The sequence below is a fragment of the Lipotes vexillifer genome, unplaced genomic scaffold, assembly GCF_000442215.2.
Source record: "Lipotes vexillifer unplaced genomic scaffold, Lipotes_vexillifer_v1.1 scaffold459, whole genome shotgun sequence".
Taxonomy (NCBI): Eukaryota; Metazoa; Chordata; class Mammalia; order Artiodactyla; family Lipotidae; genus Lipotes; species Lipotes vexillifer.
Window position 1 is genome coordinate 3526584 of NW_006769874.1, and position 25274 is coordinate 3551857.

The 25274-nt window shown below is 44.7% G+C and overlaps 1 protein-coding gene and 1 gene segment (V, D, J or C); both read right to left on the reverse strand.

The window, feature by feature from the left end:
- Positions 1–3114: 3114 nt before the first annotated feature.
- PDCD2 (programmed cell death 2) lies at positions 3115–9666 on the reverse strand. Of its 2 annotated transcripts, XM_007445932.1 has the most exons (7): positions 9528–9617; positions 9335–9428; positions 8533–8775; positions 8041–8172; positions 5993–6096; positions 4663–4776; positions 3241–3399 (listed from the first exon to the last, which is right to left on the reverse strand). In XM_007445932.1, the coding sequence occupies exons 1-7, from the start codon at positions 9615–9617 to the stop codon at positions 3241–3243; spliced, it is 936 nt and encodes a 311-aa protein (XP_007445994.1). The 2 variants fall into 2 exon arrangements, with proteins under 2 accessions (XP_007445993.1, XP_007445994.1); XM_007445931.1 differs by having other exon boundaries at positions 3115–3399; positions 9335–9666.
- A 2262-nt stretch (positions 9667–11928) lies between these two features.
- Positions 11929–12221, reverse strand: LOC103087221 (Ig heavy chain V region 3-6-like; the record flags this gene model as incomplete). The annotated part of the segment is given in 1 exon segment: positions 11929–12221. A coding segment is annotated over 1 exon segment (293 nt), but the record flags the coding sequence as incomplete, so codon positions are not given.
- Between the last annotated feature and the right edge of the window lie 13053 nt (positions 12222–25274).

The following is a 25274-nucleotide window of genomic DNA, read 5'->3' on the forward strand; positions in this document are numbered from 1 at the left end:
GGACCCCCAACCACTGCGCCACCAGGGAAGCCCCTATAGCTTCCTTTTTTTAGTCCCTATATCATACACATTTTTCCATGACAAACATACTGCCATGAAATGGAATCTGATGGTGCCTCATGATGTGATCTGATGGCGTAATCTGATGGTTACACAAGTTTATATATTTAACCATTTCCGTAATTATGGTCATTTACGTTACCTGTAGTGTTTTACTATTATAAACAGGTGCTGCAGGGAACATCCTTTTATGTGTATTTGTGGATAAGTACAGGTATTTCTGTAGTAACATGCCTAGGAGTCACTGTATTAAGAGCATTTATACATTCTAGGTTTTGATAGATCCATATCAGGTTACAGTCCAGAGAGAACAGGGTGTATGAAGTGCCCTTTTCTTGCATTTCCAGTCATCAGTGATGTCAGTAATGTATGGATGAATTGGAAAGACATCAGTCCAGTATAATCTCCTTCTATTCAAGAAAGAATTGTTTCCTCACGTGTGAGTCTTCTCTTAGGTTCTTCAGTAAAGTTTCGTAATTTTTTTCATGTAGGGCTTTACATTACATAAAAGTTAATTCCTAAGTATTTTAGTTTGTTATTAATGGCATTTTTCATAAGACTTTAAAATTATTGCTGATAGATTTATTTCCAGTCACTTTACTGAATTCTTCTTACTCCTTATGCACCAGTCCAGCCACACCACCCACCCAAATAACCATTATCCTTTTACAGTAATTACCTAAACACCAATATAGGTTAGTCTTCCATTTTAATAAATTGATATGTTTTTACATCTGCTTTATTCCTTAAGTTCCCCTGCCATCTCATTTAAGGAAATTTATAGGCTGTTTGGCTAGTAGTTCCTTACAGTCTGTCTTGCTATTTGCAAACTCAGGATGGTGCAGCCAGCATATCCCTCTGTTCTCTCCATTTCCTGCCGGTGGGTGACTGCATCTAAAGGCTTGATCCCTTTGTAAAGACTGTAAATAGTGTTTGTTAGGGATTTAATGTCTGATTGGTGTCTTCTGATTGATCCACTAATTAATTAGTGGGTTGCAAAAGATAAAATTCTAATTATTTTTTTCATGATTTGTTAGAATACTTTTTTATATAGTGATATACTTCTTTCACATAGCAGGATAAGTGCTTGCTTCTTTCCCTTTAAAAGTTTTTAAGATAAAATACCTCATGAGTTCGTACTAATATATCCAATCCAGATTCAGACTACAGGGTTTTTATTTGATCAGTTCTATATTAAGTATTTTACGCTGAGAACCCTTAATTTTTAAAGACACGTGGGATGATGAGTTAGAATAACAGAACACTACCACTAATGTGAATATCAAAAGCACTGAAACATTTTTTCTTTGCTGTGATCTCTGAATTGTCAAAGGATGATGAGACCAGCATTCAGTGTATCAAATAAAAAAGGACAGACAGGTGAATGGCACTGCTCTCTACAGTAGGGTGAGCTGCCTGGTCAGGCAGTATCTGGGCCAAGCAGAGGTTTGGGGGACAGCATGCATGGGTTGGCAGTAGTGATTGATGTCCTCCGCAGGAGCAGCTGCTGCGTGAGATGTGTCGGTCATTTCATGGTTGGCATGAAGGTTTTTAAATGTCTTGACATATCTAGAGGCAACTGAGTTGCTTTTTTTTTTTTTTTTTTTTTTTTTTTTTTTTTTTTTTTTTTTTTTTTTTTTTTTGGCTCCTCCTCAAGGGCCCAGCCGCTCCGCGGCACGTGGGATCCTCCTGGACCAGGGCATGAACCTGCGTCCCCTGCATCGGCAGGCAGACTCCCAACCACTGCGCCACCAGGGAAGCCCCTGAGTTGCTTTTTTTATCTATCTAAATTTTCTTTCTTATTTTTGTTTTAGTTATTTTCAACTAGTTGCTTTTTTTGGACATGGTTGCCAAGTCAGTGCTGCAAGTCTGTCTCCCAATGGAAATGCCTGGTGAACTTGCTGTCATCTCCAGACCTTGGCAGGGATACACACCTAAAGGATAGCTTGGTGGGTTACCAACATGCCTGTAAGAATGTCTACATAATATGGGGATCTCTCCAAATAGACAGACCCTAATCAATTTGCTTAAAAAGTCCTTAGCAGTCAGGATGCTGTCCTACTGGGGCAAACTTCTGATTTATAGTTTGGGCTGTGAAGGCCCCACTAGTCCAGTATTTTATGTATCTTTATATAAATTACATACAGATCCACACACACGTGATATGGACTAAAAGGCCAGGATTTCCTGATATAAAACTATATAGTGAAATAGCCAAGTCAGTGATATTACCTCCAAAAAGATGTGTTTATGGTGGCAGTGCATTTCAGGGTTAGCAGGGATGTTACCAGAACTAGCTGCTGGTCTTCAAACAGTGATCAACAGCAATGTCTCTAGGTTTGCCTTTGCAGCAGTGAAGCCTGTCCAGCACTAAGAGAATTGGGAATTATCACAAGTACAAGTCACTTGGGGCTGGAAGGAGCCTTAACATGGTTGATGGCATTGATTTAGGAACCGCTTGTGTAAAGAGAGGCATCGGAAACAATATCCTTCACTTGAAAGCTACCTCAGAGCCTTCCCTCAGGCTGACCCAGGGAAATTCCAGTGGCTGATTCCCTGTCCTTATTTGGGTTTACTTGCCATGTGGACAGTGCTGGGAGATGGGGAGATGGAGCGAGAAGACCTTTCAGTCTCCCGTCTGAGCAGAGCCACTGGCTGTGACCGAAGTCAGTTCTGAGGTAGAGCTTCTCTTTGAGCTCAGGAAGTCTCTTGGGGTTTTACCCAGATGTTTTTCTCCTTGTTTTAACTTTGCAAATTTTAGGGGAGAAATGCTCTGAGTGATGGTTTGACTTAATTAGGCACATAACCCATTTTTATTATAGAAAGAAATATACATATAAGCAAAAAGATGTCACTTAGTCCCACTGTTCAGTTAACCAGTTCACATCTAGTGCATATCATTCCAGATATTTTTGGTGTACATACACATGTATAAATATTTTTACAAAAATAGCATACTATGAATACCATCTACAATGGTACCTTGGCATCTTTATCTTACTTGATGTGCATATAAGTGTATCATTAAGACTGTGTAGCCTCCTGCTGGACAGATACACAACACCTAAAACAACATCTTTGTGTATCTCTGGTATAATTATTTCCTTAGGATAAAGTCCTAGAAATGGAATTGGAAGGTCTAAGAGATGATGAATATTTTGAGGCTTCACACCGTTGTCTTTAGGCAGTATCTGTTATATCTTGCTTCCAAACAAATTCCTCTGTGTAGCCAGTGCCCAGGCCACAGCTTTCAGCACAGGTGAAGACGGCCAGGACGCCCCAGTCGACACTCCTGCCCAGCCTGTCGGCCTTCAGGTAGTTGAGCAGATGAGGCATGACCTGGGAAAAGGATGGCACAGTCAGAGCGCTCCTTGGCGGTGACGAGCACGGTCTGCTTTCAACAGACCAGACCTTCCTGGGGATCCTGGTCTCTCCATCTCCACATTCCACAGCAAGATTACAGACATTATGGTGTTAACATATTTAACAATCTAAAAATACTTTGCAACTCTATGTTTCTTTAAAGTCCCTCTCTATTTGGTGTCTTTCTTTTTCGTTTAAGAAAGAAGTTCCTAAGTATAATAAGATCAGCTGATCTATTTGACCTGGCTGTTAACCTAATTATTTTTTTTATTAATAATATGCCACAAAATAGGGATGAGGCTTCTATTTGGGCAACTTTTATTTTGGGTTATTTACAACCTGAATAGCAGATGCTGTTACTATGACTCTGAAGAAACACTGACCTAGTAGTATACAAAAAGGACATCTATTGATGTATTTGTATAGACTAGAAATGGGTCTTAGGAGTCAGTGGTCTCGTGGGAAACAGTAAGAGCCAGCGCTGCCGCTGCTGTTATGCGATTGCCTTATACAACCGCTGTCAGCTCATCTGGGGCATGAGTCAGCTCTGGCAGTAAGAACCAATTAGTTTTGGATCAGTCCACAAGAATCCTTTTTTTATCCTAAGAAACAAATATCATTTTATAAGGTTAGTGAATCCACAATTCAAGAGCATTTCCTCCCAACCCAAACGGATTTTGATGCTAACAACTTCTTGTGTGGGGGGGTATTTTACCTTAATGATTACATTAATTTGTTCTCCTAACAAATCTACAAACCAAGACTAAACAGAGTAAGCATTCTGAAACACTCTCATAAAGGAGAGAGAGAGTCAAATATTGTAAAAAAGGTACATTATTTTAAATTATAAAGGTAACAATAGAGGCACTAAAATAATATTGACCCTAACCACACTGGGAAGTGGGCGATGGTCTAGATGGTGTGAGTGACTCCATTTAAATCCTCACTACTGCAGAAGTCAGTCAACAGATAATGTCTAAAAAACTAGTAAACTGGTAAATCTCAGAAAAAGCATATGCTATTTAATGATAGAAATAACTACCAGATAACCAGTAAAAGATAATTCCCTCCTTGCAACAAGCCCTAAGGTGGGGCAGGAAACTACTGATTTTCATTATAGGGAACCTTCCATAACACCATAGGGACCAATACACATATGTTACTTTGGCAGTTTTTTAATGCTTAAAATTATAAATCAGGGTAATCACATACTAAAATAGTACTTATTTAAGGTCATACCTGGAATTCAAATATTCTCTTGGCACCACAGGGGCAATCTGGAATATCCTTTTCTTGAGGGATATTTTCACCAGAGATCCAGATGGGGGCAATCCCTCTGCCGTATCTGAGAATCTAAAATCAATAAGGATCAGTTTAAATCACCAACATCTCGTGTGATCTGAGGATCATCTAGAGAAGCTTTGTACATACTCTTACGATTGATGAAGCACTCATCTGGAAACCACTTTACTGTCTGTCCCCCTGCGCCCCTCCACTGGGCACAATTAAGACCGTTCTCAGGGTCATCAAAGGCAGCGGTGCCCAACTTTTTTGGCACCAGGGACCGGTTTTGTCTTGTGGAAGACAATTTTTGCACGGACAGGGAGGGGGAAGGGGGTGGTTCTGGCGTGAATGTGAGCGATGGGGAGTGGCAGCTGAAGCTTCATGGTACCGGTCCTTGGCCCAGGGTTTGGGCCCCCTGATCAAAGGGGCTGTTTCAGCTTATCTGATTCAGGATATCCAAATTATTTTTCTTAGATGTCAATATGGTTAGAATCTGAATCCTATGACTATTTTGTGAAGAGACTAACAATAATCCTATTTCCCCATCACCAGGTTGTCAATCTAACATGCAGCCCAGGGTTTGTGCTTACCTTCACACAGATATACAGAACCTTAGTTAACAATTTTTAAAGGAACAAATACCAAGTGAGCCACAGTGTTTAAATAAAACAAGTAAAATTTGTTATAATAACATCTTATATAACAAATGAGTGACCTTCCTCAATATTTCTTGTTAAAAGCATATGCGTTGCTAAAAACTACCTTCTCAGTATTTAGGACCTAGACCTACTCTTCCTATAAGCCCCTGGATGTTTATTTGCTCTAGCGACTGGCTTATGGGAATTTAGCTGTCTTCTTTAGTGATTTATGTTTATGGTGAGGGAAGTTAAGGGGAATAAAGTTAATGGAAGAAAAGAGGCAAAGGGAAACATTTGCTGAATACTTACTGTGAGTCTACAATCTACCTTAATCCTCAAAACCACTCTGTTTCTTTTTCCCCACACTGTAGATACAATTACATCAGAAGGTCAATATGTAATTCAAGAACCCAGAATTCTTCGTAACAGCAAAACCCATTATTCTTTTCACAAAACCACAGTGGTCTTTGTGCTAATGTGGCAGGTTGGTTTCTTAGTACCCCAACCAGTGATCGAACCTGGGCCCCCAGCGATGGAAGTGCAGAGTCCTAACCACTGGACTGCCAGGGAAATCCCTACTCAGGGTTTATACCCCTAAAACACCACCTGAAAAGAACAGAAGGAGCTGTATATGAATTCTATTTTACCTGTTCTGGTTCACAGGATATTTTGGTTTTAAACTTCTGGAAAATTCTATCTTCCCTAGATTCATGTTTGGCCATGGAATCCAATTCTTCCTCAGGTGCTTCACCTAAAAGATTATCAACATAACTATTACGCAACAGGAATAATCTCCATGTCTTGACAATAAACGTGCTGAGGGAGGCCAGTTTTAAACAACCAACTTAGTGTTAAATCAGACAGTGAAGGCCAGATGTTTCCACAGGCTTTCCTATTTTAATTCATTAATGTTTGTGCTTTAAGACCATCTGACTTTGCAGGTACTCCATGAAGCATTATTACTATGCCAGCTCCTAGTAAGAGCTTCTCTTTAAAACTCCAAATTAAAAGAACAGACCCCAAGTCCCAGTCTGAGGATTGCTGTGCCCAGCACACAAAAGGGCACCCAAAATATGAGCCCTGCTTATCACTAGTGTCCTTCACCCATCTGGACTCTTATTTCCAATCTCTTCATGTTTCATCTCTCCTTTCCCTTAACACTCATTCAGTCATCACATGCCTTAACCCTACCAGCTCACTCCTTCACACTCACCTCTGGAATCTCAGCTACCTGAAACACCGCTATCCCCAACAGGATCAAGTCTTTGTAACTCAGAAGGTATTTCTGATACCCTGAATGTGAACTGTAAGCCAGTAAGCTGACACTCTAATCCAAAATTTAATTTAGATTCTGAAATCTACATTTTGAGCTCAAGTTTTGGAGTCAGTAAGACGTGAGCTCAAACTTCAGTTCTAGAACTTAACAACTTTAGTCAGTTATACGACCAAGCAAGTTATACCCAGAACCTCAATTTCCTCACTGCAAAATGGGGCAGAGTTTCTAACATATTGTTCTGATGTCAAGACTTTAGTAAGATCATGCACAAAAGGCCTGTGGTACAGAGTACAGAGTAAGTGTTGGATAAATTTTGGCTACGGCTCAGTCTCAGCACAGGCACTGCTCCAGAGTATGATAACCTTGAGGTAACTGATGAAATCAAGTATCTGAAACTTGCCAGATAAAACGGCCCCCTGCTGCCCACCAAACACTGCTAGGCACTCTCATGTCCACCATCTCAATCAGAGAAACAAATCCTGGAGCCAGATAAACTTTCCAAGTTTCCAGCATCCTGTGCAGCCCCACCCAGCTGACCACCTGGATACTTTCTCTGCCATCTTTACAGGAACCAGAACGTTCCTGTATATGCCAAAGAGGGAAAGGATACCTTCAAATGAGGCAATATTTGAAAAGTATAGGTTGCAGCCTCCCAAGTGAGTTGCCTTTTCCTATCAGTGCTTCTCTTCTTGGCATTTTGAGCCCTTCCTTTCAAGCATTATATTTAATCACTTAATGAAAGAGTTTTGTTTTTTCTTTTGTTTTTTACATTTCTATTGCTTATTACTTTATTGGCCCCATGTCTGAGGGAGTAGAGACAGTGTGGATCAATGGCATGCACTGTCCAGATTAGATACAGCACGGTTTCATTTCACTGGACACTCAATGCAGGGAGTTCTCTCTCACCAGTTATTGGAAATTTTCTATCAGACTCCTTCATCAGTGAATTCTTCCCCAAAGCACACTCTCTAACACTACTACCCACCAAGAAACATAGCATCCCTCTCCCTAGGTGCTTTTAAACATCTGGCACTGAATCTTCTCATATGTTAGTTAAAAAGAAAAACGTTTTTTGTCTTAGCAATGATCTAAGACGGGTGTCTCCAAACTGGTTCTCTAATCCCTAGGTCTCCACGGCAGGCCGTCAGTGTCCCCTGAAATGGGTGACAACATGTCCCTTGAGGCTGGAATGTTGGGACACTTGACCCTCTACTTTCTGCTTCAACTAGATTCACTATTCTTCCCCCCACCTTTTTCCTTTTTTTTCTTATACATATATCTCCTTTTATAGATTTCCTTCCTATTTCGTTCACCACAGAGCACTGAGTTCCCTATGCTATACAGTAGGTTCTCATTAGTTATCTATTTTATACATAGTAGTGTATATTTAATGAATGAGTTTTGAAACTGATTCCTTACCCATGCTACCTATAATCTCTGATTCATCATCTTTTTCCACAACTTCAGGCATAATCTCATCTTCTGTTTCTATTACAATTTCAAATTCTGGAAAAAGGAAGCTGTGGTCTGGAACTGTACTGTCCAAATCACCTGAAACAAAGTAAGGTAACTAGCATCAGTAATCATTTAGTTTGGAAGGTCAAATAATTTCCTATATCTGAAGTGTATTCCATGTCATAACAGTTTTCCCTAGTAATTAACATATGTAGCTCCAGCATTTTAGATTATGGCTCATAAATTAAATGACTACCAAAGCTAGGCTGGGACGTGAGTGGGCAAAGACCTCACAGTTCCTTCTTCATAAAGGTGTTTATGTCACTAGTTAACCAAAGCTTTGAAAAGTATTACACCTTTTCTAATGTTAACGTTTATCCTCAAAATGAAAGATTTGGCCTGACAGACACTAGGAAACTGAGCTGAGATTTAAAAATAAAAACAGAATTGACTGACCTTCTTGTGTACAAGCCTGCTTATGTCCCAATCTCCAGTCCAGAGTCTGATGCTCCTTGCTGCAGTAATGTGCCTTGTGACATCGGGAGCATGTTTTGGGGCCTAAACAGCCACAAACTCTGCAGAGATGAGCACCGGACTCGAGCTGGAGGCACACGGATTCTCCTGTCTCCGGCGGAGGATCCTCAGAAGGTGGCTCATAGGCGTAGAAGTCATTTCTCCTAGGCAACTGATTTCTAAAAACTAAGGAGAGAGAAGGAGAAACGTTACACATGTTTTAAATAAAACAACATAACAATTCAAACATTTGAGCCTTCACTCCACACAGGACTGAAAAGACAGTCATTTTTTAAAAAGAAAAATAGAAGAAAGTTTTTGCTTTCAAAAAGCTTATTTTCTGGAAAGGAAGAAAAAATAAGAGTGAAAACGAGAAACTTTTTAAAGTCCATACAACTAAGCCTCTCTGAGCTTGTTCAAATTAGTAACAAAAGTAACATTAAGTCAGACTACATACATATGAGCAACGTGTTGGAACCCAGGTTTCCGAATAATTACAGGTTCTATTATCTGAACACCTACTACCGACTGATTAACAAAAAGCTGGGGGCGAAGAAGGCGCGAGCCCTTGGAACGCACCCCCACCCCCGGAAACGCTCGCGGGGTACAGGGGAGAGGCCCGCGGCGGGGTCGCAGAGGAGGCTGCACGGTTCCTGGGCCCTGACCGCGAGCAAGGCAGCGCACGCGCGACCGAGGCCGCAGGCCGCCCACCGCGCACACGCTACCCGGGCCCCGGGCCGCTCACCGCGTAGGCCGGCGCAGCACGGTGGCGTTCGGCAGCAGAAAAGGAAGAGACCGCGGTGGAAGGCGTCGGCGCGGCCCGGAAGCGGTGCGTACAGCTGCAGCAGAAAGGCCAGTGGGCGGCCGCACAGCGCGCAGGCCAGCCCCGCGGGCCCCGGCAGCCCGGCTGCGCCGAGCCACGCCGGCCGGCCGCCCACCTTGCTGGGGAACTGCTCGCTGCGCAGCCGCCACGCCGGCGCCGCCTCCACAAAACCCAGCTCAGCCAGCCCGACGCTCGCGGATGCCATGGGCGCAGGAAGCAGGCCCCTGGAACTGCCGCCCCGCCGCCGACAGCAGAACTCGGCGCGGAAGCGCGGAGGACGGCCGGCCAGAAGCGATTGGACGGCAGTGGAGAGGGGGCGGGGCCATGGGGGAGGCCTGGCTTGGGCCGGCTTCGTTGTCCCTGACTTCCGATTGGTTGCTGAGGCAGGGGCGCGAAGCCGCTTGAGTACCCGGGGGTCACGTGGAGGTCTTGGAGGGCGTTTAGGTGAGCTAAGTGCAGCAGAGCGCGGGCTCTCTGACTTCCTGACGGCCTGGGCACGTCCTGCAGACACTGTTGAGCGTTCTAGGTCTGGGAGCACATATCCGCTCACCTAGGGGCGGATGACCCCAGTCGCCTCCTGAGCCCTGGAGGCGGGGCTGTAGGGTGGCGGGGAGAGGCAGGGTGGAGATGCTGAAGGATTCAGAAATGTCATTGGCCCAGTCGGTCCAGGAAAGGGACGGAGGGTGGCATGAAGGGTGCAGTTAGGGAGAGGGTTTAGGATGGTGGGGAAGGGATAAGCTTAGGGGTTAGGGCCTAGAGTTAAGGGTTAGGAGTTAGGTTTGGGTTTAGGGATTGGGCCAAGGGCTAAGAGTTGGGGGTTAGTGTTGTAAAAATTAATAAGCAGAAACCTCAATTAAATAGGACGGGGAGACCAGAACGGAGAGCTCTCATGCGTTACCACAATTGCGGAGCCCCACAGCGAGAAGAAAGACTCTCATTTCCTGGCCTCAGGAAAGGACTGAGCCAGGACTCAAGGACTCAGCCAATAAGAAGTTGTGTACTCTGTTTGCTATAGCCTTTCCAGGGTCCTCTTCCTTTCTACAGAGGTGTTTTCCTTCCCTTGACTCATGGGGATGCTCATGTGCCTTGCTGTGGTTGCAGACCTCCAAGTTGTGATTTTCTCCCGATCGTGAGAATAAACCCATATTTGCTGGAGAAATACCTGGCTGTCTGTTTCATTCAGGTCAACACCAGGAAAACTAAGTCAGGAAATGACCTAATCTCCCTTATATACCATCTTCAGTTAAAAAACAAAAGGTGTGGGCTTCCCTGGTGGCGCAGTGGTTGAGAATCTGCCTGCCAATGCAGACAACACAGGTTCGAGCCCTGGTCTGGGAAAATCCCACATGCCATGGAGCAACTGGGCCCGTGAGCCACAATTACTGAGCCTGCGCGTCTGGAGCCTGTGCTCCGCAACAACAGAGGCCGCGATAGTGAGAGGCCTGCGCACCGCGATGAAGAGTGACCCCCACTTGCCACAACTAGAGAAAGCCCATGCACAGAAATGAAGACCCAACACAGCCATAAATAAATAAATAAATACATTGTGTATTATTTAAAAAAAAAAAAAAAAAAACAAAAGGTGTTGGGAGAGGGGGGAAGCCAGTTAAAGGAGGTCATCAGGCAGAGCATAGTAAACAAGGGTATGTTTGTTATGTAGATTTAAGTCCAGACCTTCTCCGTAGGTAAAAGTTTCTTGAGATTCAGTTACCCTATTCCTGGTACAGAGAGGGAGACACCCTTTCAAATGGAGATTTACCTCATAAATTCCCCTCACAGAGGGAAACACTACTTGGTTTTCTGAGATCTTGTGTGCTTTTTTTTTAACCCTAACCCTAGCCCTACCCTAACCCTAACCCTAACCCTAACCCCACGGTGCTCAGAATCTAGGACAGGTAGAGGGAGAATTTAAAAGGTAGAAGGCAGAGTGTTATGTTGGGGTGGGTTCAACATCCACCCCAGTAAATCAGAAGCAGGAGGTTAACATATCCTGGGGGGAGAGAGACCCTGTGGACAGAGGTCCTGGGGGTGCACTGATCATAACCCCCTGACGTCATATGTGCCTGACAGGAGGTCCTATATGTGGGCCACCTGTGCGTGAGGGGGTCGAAGTTGGGTTTGGACACAGAGTTGATGAAATGTGCTGGTACCTCCCTTTGTGGAAATGTTTTCGAATCACAGGGAAGCTGAGAGTCTTCTGGATTTTCTCTTTGTCAAGAAAAATAAATAAGATATAGGAACTTGATGGACAGATCCCTAGTGACTGATGATATCCCATCTGCAAATAGACAATGTAACTTTCTTGTTTGTTGGCTGCACTGAGAATATGAGAATTCAGAGACAGAAAAAACTTGAAATGTCCCTTGGGGCAGCTGAATGTTGTGGAGAGGTAATTCTCGATCCCAACCAAAACCACCTTCCCTGCCACCCGCTGCACCGGCTCCTGGGACTAGTCTCTGAGCTCCCCCTACAGCCCAGCCCCTCCTGCCTCCCTGCAGAGAGGTTTGTGTCTGGGCTCACACTGACTTTCTCTCACTGTCTCTTGCACAGTAATACACGGCTGTGTCCTCGGTGGTCACAGAACTCAGCTTCAGGGAGAAATGGTTCCTGGACATGTCAGCAGTGATGGAGATTCGGCCTTGGAAAGCAGATTGTAGCTTGTACTCCCTGTCCAGTACCCCATCCACTCCAACCCTTCCCCAGGGCGTGGGCAGATCCAATTCCAGTAGTAACTGCTGGTTACAGAGCCCCCGGAGACAGCACAGGTGAGGGACAGGGTCTGTGAGGGTTTCATCAGTCCTGGGCAAGACTCCACAGTGTCAGATCAGACAGGACACCTGAGAACAAGGAGAATCAGTCCCTCTTAGCCACCTGCAGCCACAATCATCCCCATAGACCAGCCCTGAACCTGAGACACTCACCTTGGGGATCCATCACCAGGCAGAGGAAAAGACCCAACAGCTGCATCTCCTAGACCACAGCTCTGCCTCCCTCAGAGACCACAGCTGTACCTGAGGAGAGAGCTTTGAGCTCCCACTACGCAAGGGTTAGGGTTAGGGTACGGGTACGGGTACGGGAAAGGGTACGGGTTAGTGTTAGGGTTAAGGTATGGGTTAGTGTTAGTGTACGGGTTAGGATTACGGTACGGTTTAGGGTAAGGCTTAGGGTAAGGATTAGGGTTAGGGTTAGTGTTAGTGTTAGGGAACGGGTACGGTTCATGGTACAGGTTAGGGTACGACACTCGGTTAGGGTTAGAGTACATGTTAGGGTATGGGTTAGTGTTAGTGTACAGGTTAGGATTAGGGTATGGCTTACGGGAAGGCTTAGGGTAAGGGTTAGGGTTAGGGTTAGGCTTAGGCTTAGGGAACGGGTACGGTTTAGGATACAGGTTAGGGTACGACAACAGGTTAGGATGAGGGTACATGTTAGTGTTAGTGTACGGGTTAGGATTAGGGTACGGTTTAGGGTAAGGCTTAGGGTTAGGGTTAGTGTTAGGGCTAGGGTTAGGGTTAGGGTTAGGGTTAGGGAACGGGTACTGTTCAGGGTATAGGTTAGGGCAAGACAACGCGTTAGGGTTAGGGTACGTGTTAGGGTATGCTTTAGTGTTAGTGTATGGGTTAGGATTAGGGTACGGGTTAGGGTAAAGCTTAGGGTAAGGGTTAGGGTTAGGGTTAAGGTTAGGGAACGGGGACAGTTTAAGGTACAGGTTAGGGTACGACAACGGTTTAGTGTTAGCGTACATGTTAGGGTATGGGTTAGTTTTAGTGTACGGGTTAGGATTAGGGCACGGGTTAGGGTAAAGCTTTGGGTAAGTGTTAGGGTTAGGGTTAGGGTTAGGGAACGGTTTAGGGTACAGGTTAGTGTACAACAACAGTTTAGGGTTAGCGTACGTGTTAGGGTATGGGTTAGTGTGAGTGTACGGGTTAGGATCAGGGCACGGGTTAGGGTAAGGCTTCAGGTAAGGGTTAGGGTTTGGGTTAGCGTTAGGGTTAGCGTTAGGGAACGGGGACGGTTTAGGGTACAGGTTAGGTTACGGCAATAGTTTAGGGTCAGCGTTTGTGTTAGGGTACGGGTTAGTGCTAGTGTACAGGTTAGGATTAGGTTTAGGGTTAGGGGAAGGCTTCGGGTAAGGGTTAGGTTTAGGGTTAGGGATAGGTTTAGGGAACGGGGACGGTTTAGGGTACCTCTTAGGGTATGACAACGGTTTAGTGTTAGTGTACGTGTTAGAGTATGGGTTAGTTTTAGTGTACAGCTTAGGACCAGGGCACGGGTTAGGGGAGAGCTTCGGGTTAGGGTTAAGGTTAGGGTTAGGCAACAGGGACGGTTTAGGGTACACGTTAGGGTACAACAATGGTTTAGGGTTAGCGTGCGTGTTAGGGTACGGATTAGTGTTAGTGTACGGATTAGGATTAGGGCACGGGTTAGGGTAAGGCTTCGGGTAAGGGTTAGGGTTAGGGTTAGGGTGAGGGTTAGGGAATGGGGACGGTTTAGGGTACAGGTTAGGGTACGACAACGGTTTAGGGTTAGCCTACGTGTTAGCGTACAGGTTAGTGTTAGTGTATGGGTTAGGATTAGGGTTAGGGTTAGGGTAAGGCTTCGGGTAAGGGTTAGGGTTAGGGAACGGGGACGGTTTAGGGTACAGGTTAGGGTACGACAACGGTTTAGGGTTAGCCTACGTGTTAGCGTACAGGTTAGTGTTAGTGTATGGGTTAGGATTAGGGTTAGGGTTAGGGTTAGGGAATGGGGACGGTTTAGGGTACAGGTTAGGGTACGACAACGGTTTAGGGTTAGTGTACGTGTTAGGGTATGGGTTAGTTTTAGTGTACGGGTTAGGATTAGGGCACGGTTTAGGGTAAGGCTTTGGGTAAGGGTTAGGGTTAGGGTTAGGGTTAGCGTTAGGCAAGGGGGATGGTTTAGGGTACAGGTTAGGGTACGACAATGGTTTAGGGTTAGCATACGTGTTAGGGTACAGGTTAGTGGTAGTATACGGGTTAGGATTAGGGCACGGGTTAGGATAAGGCTTTGGGTAAGGGTTAGGGCTGGGTTAGGGTTAGGGAACGGGGACGGTTTAGGGTACAGGTTAGGATACGACAACAGTTTAGGGTTAGCGTACGTGTTACGGTACGGGTTAGTGTTAGAGTACAGGTTAGGTTAGGGCACGGGATAGGGTAAGGCTCCGGGTAAGGGTTAGGGTTAGGGTTACGGTTAGGGTTAGGTTTAGGGAACGGGGACAGTTTAGGGTACAGGTTAGGGTACTACAACGGTTTAGGGTTAGCGTACGCGTTAGGGTATGGGTTAGTGTTAGTGTACGGGTTAGGATTAGGGCACGGGTTAGGGTGAGGCTTCGGGTAAGGGTTAGGTTTAGGGTTAGGATTAGGGTTAAGGAACGGGACGGTTTAGGGTACAGATTCGGGTACGACAATGGTTTAGGGTTAGCGTACGTGTTAGGGTACGGGTTAATGTTAGTGTACGGCTTAGGATTAGGGTACGGGTTAGGTTAAGGCTTCGGGTTAGGGTTAGGGTTAGGGTTAGTGTTAGGGAATGGGTACGGTTTAGGGTACAGGTTAGGGTACAACAACGGTTTAGGGTTAGCGTACGTGTTAGGGTACGGGTTAGTGTTAGTGTACGGGTTAGCATTCGGGTATGGGTTAGGGTAAGACTTCGGGTAAGAGTTAGGGTTAGGGTTAGGGTTAGGGTTAGGGAACGGGTATGGTTTAGGGTACAGGTTAGGGTTCCACAACGCTTTAGGGTTAGCGTACGTGTTAGGGTACGGGTTAGTGTTAGTGTACGGGTTAGCATTCGGGTATGGGTTAGGGTAAGACTTCGGGTAAGAGTTAGGGTTAGGGTTAGGGTTAGGGTTAGGGAACGGGTATGGTTTAGGGTACAGGTTAGGGTTCCACAACGCTTTAGGGTTAGCGTACGTGTTAGGGTACCATAGTTTTCCTTTATAACTCTGCAGGTTTTTGAATTGCAGTTCATCTCAGTTCCGATTTTCAACTCGCTTTTTTGTGAGCTGGCTGCAAAACCGTAGGATTGCTTCAGGCCCTATTTTCATTCCCAGGTGGCAGGCTGAACCTTTGGTTAATTCTTCTTTGTGATGGGAAATTAGAGTGACTTGTGCCTGTCCAACCCCCTACAGCTAGTCTCTCATTGGTTCCCCCTTTTCCCATTCATCCTCCACACAAATTGCAAACTGTGCCTAACAGGAGGTTAAAGGTACTGATTCTCCAAGTGGGGAGATTCTTAGTAACGTGGCTGGAATGGCAAACCCGAGCACCAGGAGATGAAAAATGAGGTGCATTTTAGACACGTTTTCTGATCACATGGTGTACAGTCCTCTGGGTTTCCCATGCATGTTTTAGCTGTAGGAAGATTCCCTTGAACCTGCAGATTTGGGACCCATGGAATGGGTACCAGGCAGTATTACTTTAAAGGGTCTGCATTTCCTCATCCAACCTCACTAATTCTCTTAGCATGAACAATTTCCAGCCTTATGTCTTATCCTGCTGTGGGTCTAGATGTGTTCAATCCATGTTGCATCACAGCCCCTGAGCAAAAGTTGTAAGAATTTTTCTCTTCCTCACTGTCTTTTACTTTTTTAAATTTATTATTATATTGGTTACAGCTGATTTTCAAAGCCCTGTTTCTTGCTGCTGTACGTCCACTTGATTCACGTACAGAGAGACATCAATAAATTCTTTTTCAGATTCTTACCAGTCGTATATATTCTTTTCCGGTGACTTGAGTGTGCTGAGTACAGTTCTTTGACCTATTGTGTAGGCCTTGTTGATTATCAATTTGGTATTTGGAATGGTATCTTTGCTAATTTCAACCTCCTGTATAATGCCTCACCCCTCCCCACCTTTCCCCTTTAGCAGACTTATGTGTGTTTTCTACATATTTGACTATATTTCTGTTTTGTAATTTATTTCATGTGTAGCCATTTTTGATTCCACCTTTAAGTGATATCTTATGATATGTGTCTTTTTCTTTTTGACTTATGTCCCTTAGAATGATCGTTCGTAACTCCTCCGGAGTTGTTGCAACTGGCCTTATTTCATTGATTTCCGGGCTGAGTAATATTCCACTCTACATAAGTACCACATCTCTTTTATCCATTTTTTCCTTCCAGGGACATTTAGGTTATATCCTAGTCGAGGCTCTTTTAAACAGAGAGGCGGTAAATGTTGGGGTGCCTGTGTCCTGTTGATTTTTGTTTTTCCCAAGATATACACCCATGAATGCAAGTGCCCTGTGCTCTGTAGCTCATTTTTTATATGTTTTAGTAAACACAATACACTTCTCCAGAGTGGCCATTGGCAATTTACATTTCCACTATCAGCCTCACAGGGCTCCCTTTTCTCCTCACCCTGTCCTGCATTTGTGGTGTTTGCAATTTATGAGGATGTCTCTTCTGACTGATGCAAAGTGATACATTTTGTAGTATTGATTTCCAGTGCCCACCTGTTTGGTTGGCTAAAAAGTGTGTATGCCCTTTTCTTGAAGATATTCAGAAAAAACGCATACACCCTTTTTGGCCAACTTCAGTGTTGGCAATGTTCAGCCCCTTTTCTTGTGCTTAATGGCGAGTCCTTTCTACCTCTTCAAATCCCTTTCCTGCCATTCTCCCTTCTTACAAGTCCTTTTCTGTGACTTTTCTCAAGACATTTTTCAGTGATAGATATTTTCAACTCTGCAGTTTTGTGAATTTTAGTGCCCCTGAGTTCCATTTTTCAACTTGTGTTTATGGGAACTGGCCACGAAACAGCGGGATTTCCTCAAGCCGTATTGTTTCCATGGGCAATCCTAGCCTTTGGTCAGTTTGTCTTCCTGATTGGAAATTAGAGTGACATGTGCCTGTCTGAACACCTAGGACTTGTCTCTCATTGTTTTTCATCCTTCCGCTTCATCCTCTGGACAAATTCCAAACTGTGTGCAACAGGATGTTGACGGTGCTGACATCCCCATGTGGGGAGATTGTTAGGAAAGACGCTGGAGGGGTGAACCCGAGCACCAGGAGATGAGGAGATGAGATGCCTTTTCCAAACTCTTCCTGATCAAACGGTGCACCATCCTCTGGGTGTGACAGGCATGTTTTAGCAGTAGGAAGGGTCCCGTGCATGTAAGGAGAACACCAGGGATTCTTCCAAATCAGTGTCTCCCCGAACCCCAAACTGGGGAATTTTTTAAGCTACGGCTACACATATGTTCATTAAGGGCCTTGGGAAGTAGGCAGAGTCTGAACTTTAGATGATTGAAGTCTTCAGGGTCAGAAGTGCTCACCATCGGCTTCCCTTAGGTTACATTTTATCTGTCGTTGATAGCTGATGTCGATAAAAATATCTATTCTTTTCCAGATGATTTCCCCTTATAGGTTATTGCAAAATATTGAGTGTAGTTCCCTGTGCTATACAGTAGTTCCTTGTTGATGATCTATTTTATACATAGCAGTGTGTATGTGTTAATCCTAAACTGTTTATTTATCCCTCCTCCCACCTTTCCCCTTTGGTAATAATAAATTATAAGATTTTATACTTCTCAGAAATGGGGGAGCTGGAAGAGAGGTATCATTTTCAATGGAAAAGCATTTAAAACAAGATTGAAGCTTTAACCAAGATTATAAGATGTACATCCTTGGAAAGAAATCAATTCATTTCTCTAATGTTGACCTGACAAATAAGACAAAGCTTTTCACTGAACTTGCTTATAATAAAATGATGGAAATATCAAATGGAAGTGTTAGAAACATCTTTTTTTACCCGAGCCTTATACACTGCTCTATGTTAATTACAGTTTGGCTCACACATCTGTTCATTGAAGTTACAATGTTCTCAGTTTCTGTTACTGATCCTCCAGAGTGGGCCCCAACAAGGGTCCCCCTGCCCAGTGTCATTGGAACCAACAGATCGAGACTGAGTTTGGTTCAGAAGCAAAGGAAACTTTATATTTTGATCAGAGAATGGAGAGATGAGAGCGTGCGCTACCCCACGGGCTGTGGGCAGGGCTGCTGTGTAGGGATCCTGGCAGCCTCAGTGGGAGGGATGGGGCGGAGCTCTCGAGGGCCGGTTTGGCTGCAGCTCAGGCTCTATGTCGCGGAGTCTGCATGGGGCCCCGCGAGCTGAGGTGTCGACCCAGCCATTCTGCACTAGGAAATCGGGTCTGAAGTGCCGGCTGTGGGACCTCTGCATGTGGAAACCTAGGAGCAAGTGAAATTAGACAAAGCACAAAGGAAAAAAAGGTTAGACTTTATTTTATTGCCCAGATTCTATTTTTATCTCCCAGGAATTTTTCATGGGCTTTGGCGGTGACAAACCCCTCCTCTGCCTTTTGTCCCGTTCCTCATTCTTGGGGTGCTGAGGGTGCAGAACCCTCTTCTGTAACTGCTGAGTGCTGAGTTGGGAGTCCTCATACCCGGGGGCGAGGGGCAGAACTTCTCCCCAGCAGCCTCCGGGTGAGGTTGATTGTCCCCAGACCTCCTGCCTCACTGCTCGTCCGCCTGAGCACCAGCATTGGAAATGTTATAGATTCTAATGACCTTTAAGGGTCCAGGAAAGAGATGTGCAGAGACACTGGGGGGGCCGGTTTTACCCCGCCCCACATTTGTTCGGCCACCTTAGGCTTCCCGTTTCTGCCAGCCTAGATGCTCTGACCAGTAGTCTGCGCTTTCTTCAATTAGGCCTCTGAATTAACGTGCAAACAGCACCAGGTGTCAGAGCCCTGCCCACTCAACTCCCAGACAGTCCAGGGCCGGTGGTGATCCAGGGCCGTGACGGCCACTGAGTCAACAGCCTTTTGAAGTAGCCGGGAGTCCACCGGTCTCATTGGCCGCCGTCACCGCGGTGTCTGTAGGCTTTTCTATGGTGACAGCGTGACATATGGTTCCCCCGCCAAGCTTATTAGCTCCCCTCTGGGTGCAGTAAGTCCTGCAAGCAGTAGTCTGCTCTTTTGGGACACACTTTTGTTTTCTGAGAGAAACTCCGGGTCAAGTGATCGTCACACGAGTCATCATGGTGCCCCATTATCCCCGGTTGTCTCTCTGGAGGTTGGAGTTGGAGGGCCTCCTCACTCGAGGTCAGTGTGTCCATGCAGCGACCCCTGCAACTTCAGGGCATGGTTGGTGGTTAGGATCACCACGTGGGGTCCTTTTCCCTTAGGAGGGAGGTGGCCTTGCGGTCTGGTGATTTCCAAGTTCTTAGATACCCCCAGTACCTTGGCTGGATGGGGTGGCGGGCCAAGCCATTGGTGACCGTAGCTTCTCCTACCTGGAGGGCATTCTTGTGTTTTTCCATTTCAGTGGTCCCAGTTTGTGCACTAATACTCCAAGCGCGATTCACCTTTGACCGGGAATGTAAAGGTCAAAGGGTTTAGCTAAATGAGGGAGTTCCAGGGAAAGGGTCTGAATTAACTGCTCTTTCCATTCTTGAAAGGCTGCTTCTGGATTCTATTCAAAAGGATCATCATCTTTTCCTTTCAGTGTTTCATATAGAGGCCCAGCTATTAGACTGTAGTTAGGGATCCAGATGCAGCAAACCCCGGCCTCTCCAGGAACCCCTAATCTGTCTTCTAGTTTTAGAAGGGGTAAGGCTGTAAATGGTTTCTTCCCTTTCCTGGGGTGGGCTTCTCCGACCTTCTGTGAGAATGAAGCCCAGACAGGTCATGTTAGTCTGTGATATTTGAGCCTTTTTCTTGGACACCTTCTATCCTTTATTGGCTAGGTAGTTCAGAGGCCTCCTTAGTAGGGCTGGCGATCAGAATGTCGTCTGCATATTGAATGAGGGTTCCCTTTTGCAGAGGTAGAACTTTTATGTGTTTAGCTAACGTTTCCCCAGAGATGGTGTGGGAATTTTTGAACCCTTGGGGCACGACGGCCCAGGAGTATTGTTTTTGTTGTATGTTGAGTCCTGCCACTCACAAGCCAAAATTTCTTGTGACTCTGGGACTAATGGAATACAGAAGAAGGCATCATTGAAGTCTAATACAGAATACCATGTCCTGGTGGATGGTAGAATGACCAGCAGGGTGTAGGAATTAGGAACTATTGGATGTATATCCTCGGTGGCTTCACTGACTGTCCTGACATCCTTAACTAGGTCCCCAGCAGCCCACGGGGCTCTCGTGGTCAGGCCCATCCCAGGATATGGAGCTCACCTGTGTAGGTCCCCTCCCACCCCGCAGCCCATGGGGCTCTCATGGTCAGGCCCCTCCCAGGGTATGGAGCTCACCTGTGCAGCTACCAAGCAGCCCATGGGGCTCTCGTGGTCAGGCCTCTCCCAGGATACAGAGCTCCCCTGGGCAGGTACCCCGGCAGGGCTGGGCACACAGGAACCGTGCACATAGCCCTCATTGCAGAGCACCCCCAGCTCACCTGTCTCTCAGAGCTGACACAGAGCACCTCAGAGCAGGACTTGAACTAACAAACAGCAGCTCCAACAGGTCTGTGACACTGGGCGTAACTCTGTGTGGCCTCCCTCCGCCTGGTCTTCCAGAGACTTTCACTGCACCCGGGGCACCAGGCCTCTGTCTCCACCCACCACCCACCCCTCCTCGCCCTGACTCCTGGGCTCCTCTCATTAGGAGAGGGTCTTGAAGTTGTCTCCCACTCATGGGCCAGATAAAATGATTAGAAAACAAGCTAGAGCTGCAGCCCCTTGTCTATCCTGACCCTCAGGAGCCCACACCTGTTCCTTCGACCTGGCCAGCTCATCAAGGTCTATTTTCTGCAACTGTGAGCCCCTGAGGGGTGAGGATTGGCTGACCTGGGCAGCCTGACCGTGCCAGCCAGCCCTCCCCAGGTGTGCCTGCATTGAGGTCAATATAAACACCGCTCCAGCCAGCAAGAGCCCCTGCAGCTGTGCCTGACACCATATTCTCTGGCCCGTCAGCAGTGTCGGGGCTGGTCTGGTGGGTGAGAGTGAGGGGCCACGGCTTTGTGGGTGGCCCGGTGTGAGTGGGGCTCTGCTGGACTTTCTGCAGGAGTTGCCGGGCTGCCACCTGCTAAAGAAGAGGATGTGTCACCCGTAACTGCCGCTGGAATTTCTCCCCGGGCAGAGGTGAGGAAGGAAAACAGCAGTGGGGGCCGGGACAGGAGGGGTACCTCAGGCAGGGAAATGGAAAGCTTCCAGAAGAGCACCCGGGGCCAGGACCATCCTGGCTGGCCTGCAGGCACCAAGTCTGCCGGTGTGCTGTCGCTGGTGTGGCTCCATGGTCCTTCCTCTAGGCTTTCGAGTCCTTGTACATATTCAGGTGTTTTACCTGGGAAGGGTGGGAACAGTTCAGCAGCAGCTGGCCTGGGGCTCAGCTCACATTTACTCACAGACGCCTCGGCACCGTCCCCCAGCTTTGCAATGAGGACGCTCCTTGCGGGGGGGCTGCTGGCTGCATGGGAGACGATTCCCCACCTCTGACCAACTTCAGTATTGTTTACCACTGGAGCAAGTGCCCTGATAGGGTTTTCCTCTGTATAACTGGTGGGTTCTGTTTTTTTTTTTTTCTTTTTTGGTTCAAGGTAGATTTTATTCCTCTTTTTATATTTACAGATATAAGCATGAAAATAATTTATTCACATAAATACATGTATGTGAATGGAAGTTTTTTGTGTGTTACATTTTGTAATTTTATTTTTTTTAAGTTTGAATTTTATTTAAATTGTTTCTACAGCAGGTTCCTATTAGTTATCTATTTTATACATATAAGTGTATACATGCCAAACCCAATCTCTCAACTCCTCCCACCCCCACCCCTCACAACTTCCCCCCTTGCTGTCCATAGGTTTCTTCTCTACATCTGTTGCTCTATTTCAGCCGTGCAAAACGGTTTATCTGTACAATTTTTCTAGGTTCCACATATATGCGTAAATATACAATATTTGTTTTTCTCTTTCTAACTTACTTCACTCTGTATGACAGTGTCTAGATACATCGACGTCTCTACAAGTGACCCAAATTCATTTCTATTTATGGCTGAGTAATATTCCATTTTATATATGTACCACATCTTTATGCATTCATCTGTCTGTGGGCATTTATGCTGCTTCCATTATAATTCTATTTTTAGTTTTTTAAGGAACCTCCACACTGTTCTCCATAGTGACTGTATCAATTTACATTCCCATCAATAGTGGAAGAGGGTTCCTTTTCTCCACACCCTCTCCAGCATTTGTTGTTTGTAGATTTTCTGATGATGCCCATTCTAACAGGTGTGAGGTGATACCTCATTGTAGTTTTGATTTGCATTTCTCTAATAATTAGTGATGTTGAGCAGCTTTTCATGTGCGTCTTGGCCATCTCTATGGTTTCTTGGAAGAAATGTCTATTTAGATCTTCTGCCCATTTTTGTATTGGGTTATTTGTTTTTTTTAATATTGAGCTGCATGAGCTGTTTATATATATTGGAGATTAATCCTTTGTCCATTGATTCATTTGCAAATATTTTCTCCCATTCTGAGGGTTGTCTTTTCATCTTGTTTGTAGTTTCCATTGCTTTGCAAAAGCTTTTATGTTTCATTAGGTCCCATTTGTTTAGTTTTCTTTTTTATGGCATTACTCTAGGGGGTGGATCAAAAAAGATCTTGCTGTGATTTATGTTAGAGTATTCTTCCTATGTTTTCCTCTAACAGATTTATACTGTCTGGTCTTACATTAAGGTCTCTAATCCATTTTGAGTTTATTTTTGTGTATGGTGTTAGGGGCTGTTCTAATTTCATTCTTTTACATGTAGCTGTCCATTTTTCCCAGCACCACTGATTGAAGACACTGTCTTTTCTCCATTGTATAGTCTTGCCTACTTTGTCATAGATTAGTTGACCATAGGTGTGTAGGTTTATCTCTGGACTTTCTTCTTTTTTTTTTCCTTTTACACCTTTATTGGAGTATAATTGCTTTACAATGGAGTGTTAGTTTCTGCTGTATAACAAAGTGAGTCAATTATACATATATCACCATATCCCCTCTCTCTTGCTTCTCCCTCCCACCCTCCATATCCCACCCCTTTAGGTGGTCACAAAGCACCGAGCTGATCTCCCTGTGCTATGTGGCTGCTTCCCAGTAGCTATCAATGTTACATTTGGTAATGTATATATGTCCATGGCACTCTCTCACTTCGTCCCAGCTTACCCTCCCCCCTCCCCATGTCCTCAAGTCCTTTCTCTACGTCTGTGTCCTTAATCCTGTCCTGTCCCTAGGTTCTTCATAAACTTTATTTTCTTTAGATTCCATATATCTCTGTTAGCATATGATATTTATTTTTCTCTTTCTGACTTACTTCACTGTGTAGAACAGTCTCTAAGTCCATCCACCTTACTACAAATAACTCAGTTTTGTTTCTTTTTATGGCTGAGTAATATTCCATTGTATATATGTGCCAGATCTTCTTTATCCATTCATCTGTCGATGGACACTTAGGTTGCTTCCACGTTCTGGCTATTTTAAATAGAGCTGCAATGAACATTGTTGTATATAACTCTTTTTGAATTATGGTTTTCTCAGGGTAAATGCCCAGTAGTTGGATTGCTGGGTCGTATGGCACTTCTATTTTTAGTTTTTTAAGGAACCTCTATACTGTTATCCCTAGTGGCTATATCAATTTACATTCCCAGCAACAGTGCAAGAGCATTCCCTTTTCTCCAGTAAATGCCTCTCCAGCATTTATTGTTTGTAGATTTTTTGATGATTGCCATTCTGACTGCTGGGAGGTGATACCTTAATGTAGTTTTGATTTGCATTTCTCTAATGATTAGTGATGTTCAGCATCCTTTCATGTGTTTGTTGGCAATCTGTATATCTTCTTTGGAGAAATTTCTGTTTAGGTCTTCTGCCCATTTTTGGATTGGGTTGTTTGTTTTTGTGATATTGAGCTACACGAGCTGCTTGTAAATTTTGGAGATTAATCCTTTGTCATTTGCTTCATTTGAAAACATTTTCTCCCATTCTGAGGGTTGTCTTTACATCTTGTTTATGTTTTCCTTTGCTGTGCAAAAGCTTTGAAGTTTCATTAGGTCCCATTTGTTTATTTTTGTTTTTATTTCCACTTCTCTAGGAGGTGGGTCAAAAAGGATCTTGCTGTGATTTATGTCATAGAGTGTTCTGCCTATTTTTTCCTCTAAGAGTTTTATAGTTTCTGGTCTAACATTTAGGTCTCTAATCCATTTTGAGTTTATTTTTGTGTATGGTGTTATGGAGTGTTCTAATCTCATACTTTTACGTGTAGTTGTCCCGTTTTCCCAGCACCACTTACTGAAGAGACTGTCTTTTCTCCATTGTATATCTTTGCCTCCTTTGTCATAGATGAGTTAGCCATAGGTATGTAGGTTTGTCTCTGGGCTTTCTATCTTGTTCAATTGATCTATATTTCTGTTTTTGTGCCAGTACCATACAGTCTTGATTACTGTAGCTTTGTAGTATAGTCTGAAGTCAGGAAGTCTGATTCCTCCAGCTCTTTTAATTTCCCTCAAGACTGCTTTGGCTATTCGGGGTCTTTTGTGTCTCCATACAAATTTTAAGACTTTTTTGTTCTAGTTCTGTAGAAAAAGCCACTGGTAATTTGATGGGGATTGCATTGAATCTGTAGCTTGCTTTGTGTACTATAGTCATTTTCACAATGTTGATTCTTCTAATCCAAGAACATGGTTTATACCTCCATCTGTTTATATCATCTTTGATTTCTTTCAGCAGTGTCTTAGAATTTTCTGAGTACACGTCTTTTACCTCCTTAGGTAGGTTAATTCCTACGTATTTTATTCTTTTTGTTGCAATGGTGAATGGGATTGTTTCCTTACTTTCTCTTTCTGATCTTTCATTGTTAGTGTATAGGAATGCAAGAGATTTCTGTGCATTAATTTTGTATCCTGCAACTTTACCAAATTCAT

Excerpts from the sequence above, each read along its gene's own strand:
- PDCD2 (XM_007445931.1), bottom strand. The coding sequence starts at position 9,617 with ATGGCATCCGCGAGCGTCGGGCTGGCTGAGCTGGGTTTTGTGGAGGCG. Across the intron at positions 6,097-8,040 it reads AGAGATTATAGGTAGCATGG|GTGAAGCACCTGAGGAAGAA; the intron begins GTAAGGAATCAG and ends ATAATCTTTTAG. Across the intron at positions 3,400-4,662 it reads AGAGAATATTTGAATTCCAG|GTCATGCCTCATCTGCTCAA; the intron begins GTATGACCTTAA and ends TCCTTTTCCCAG.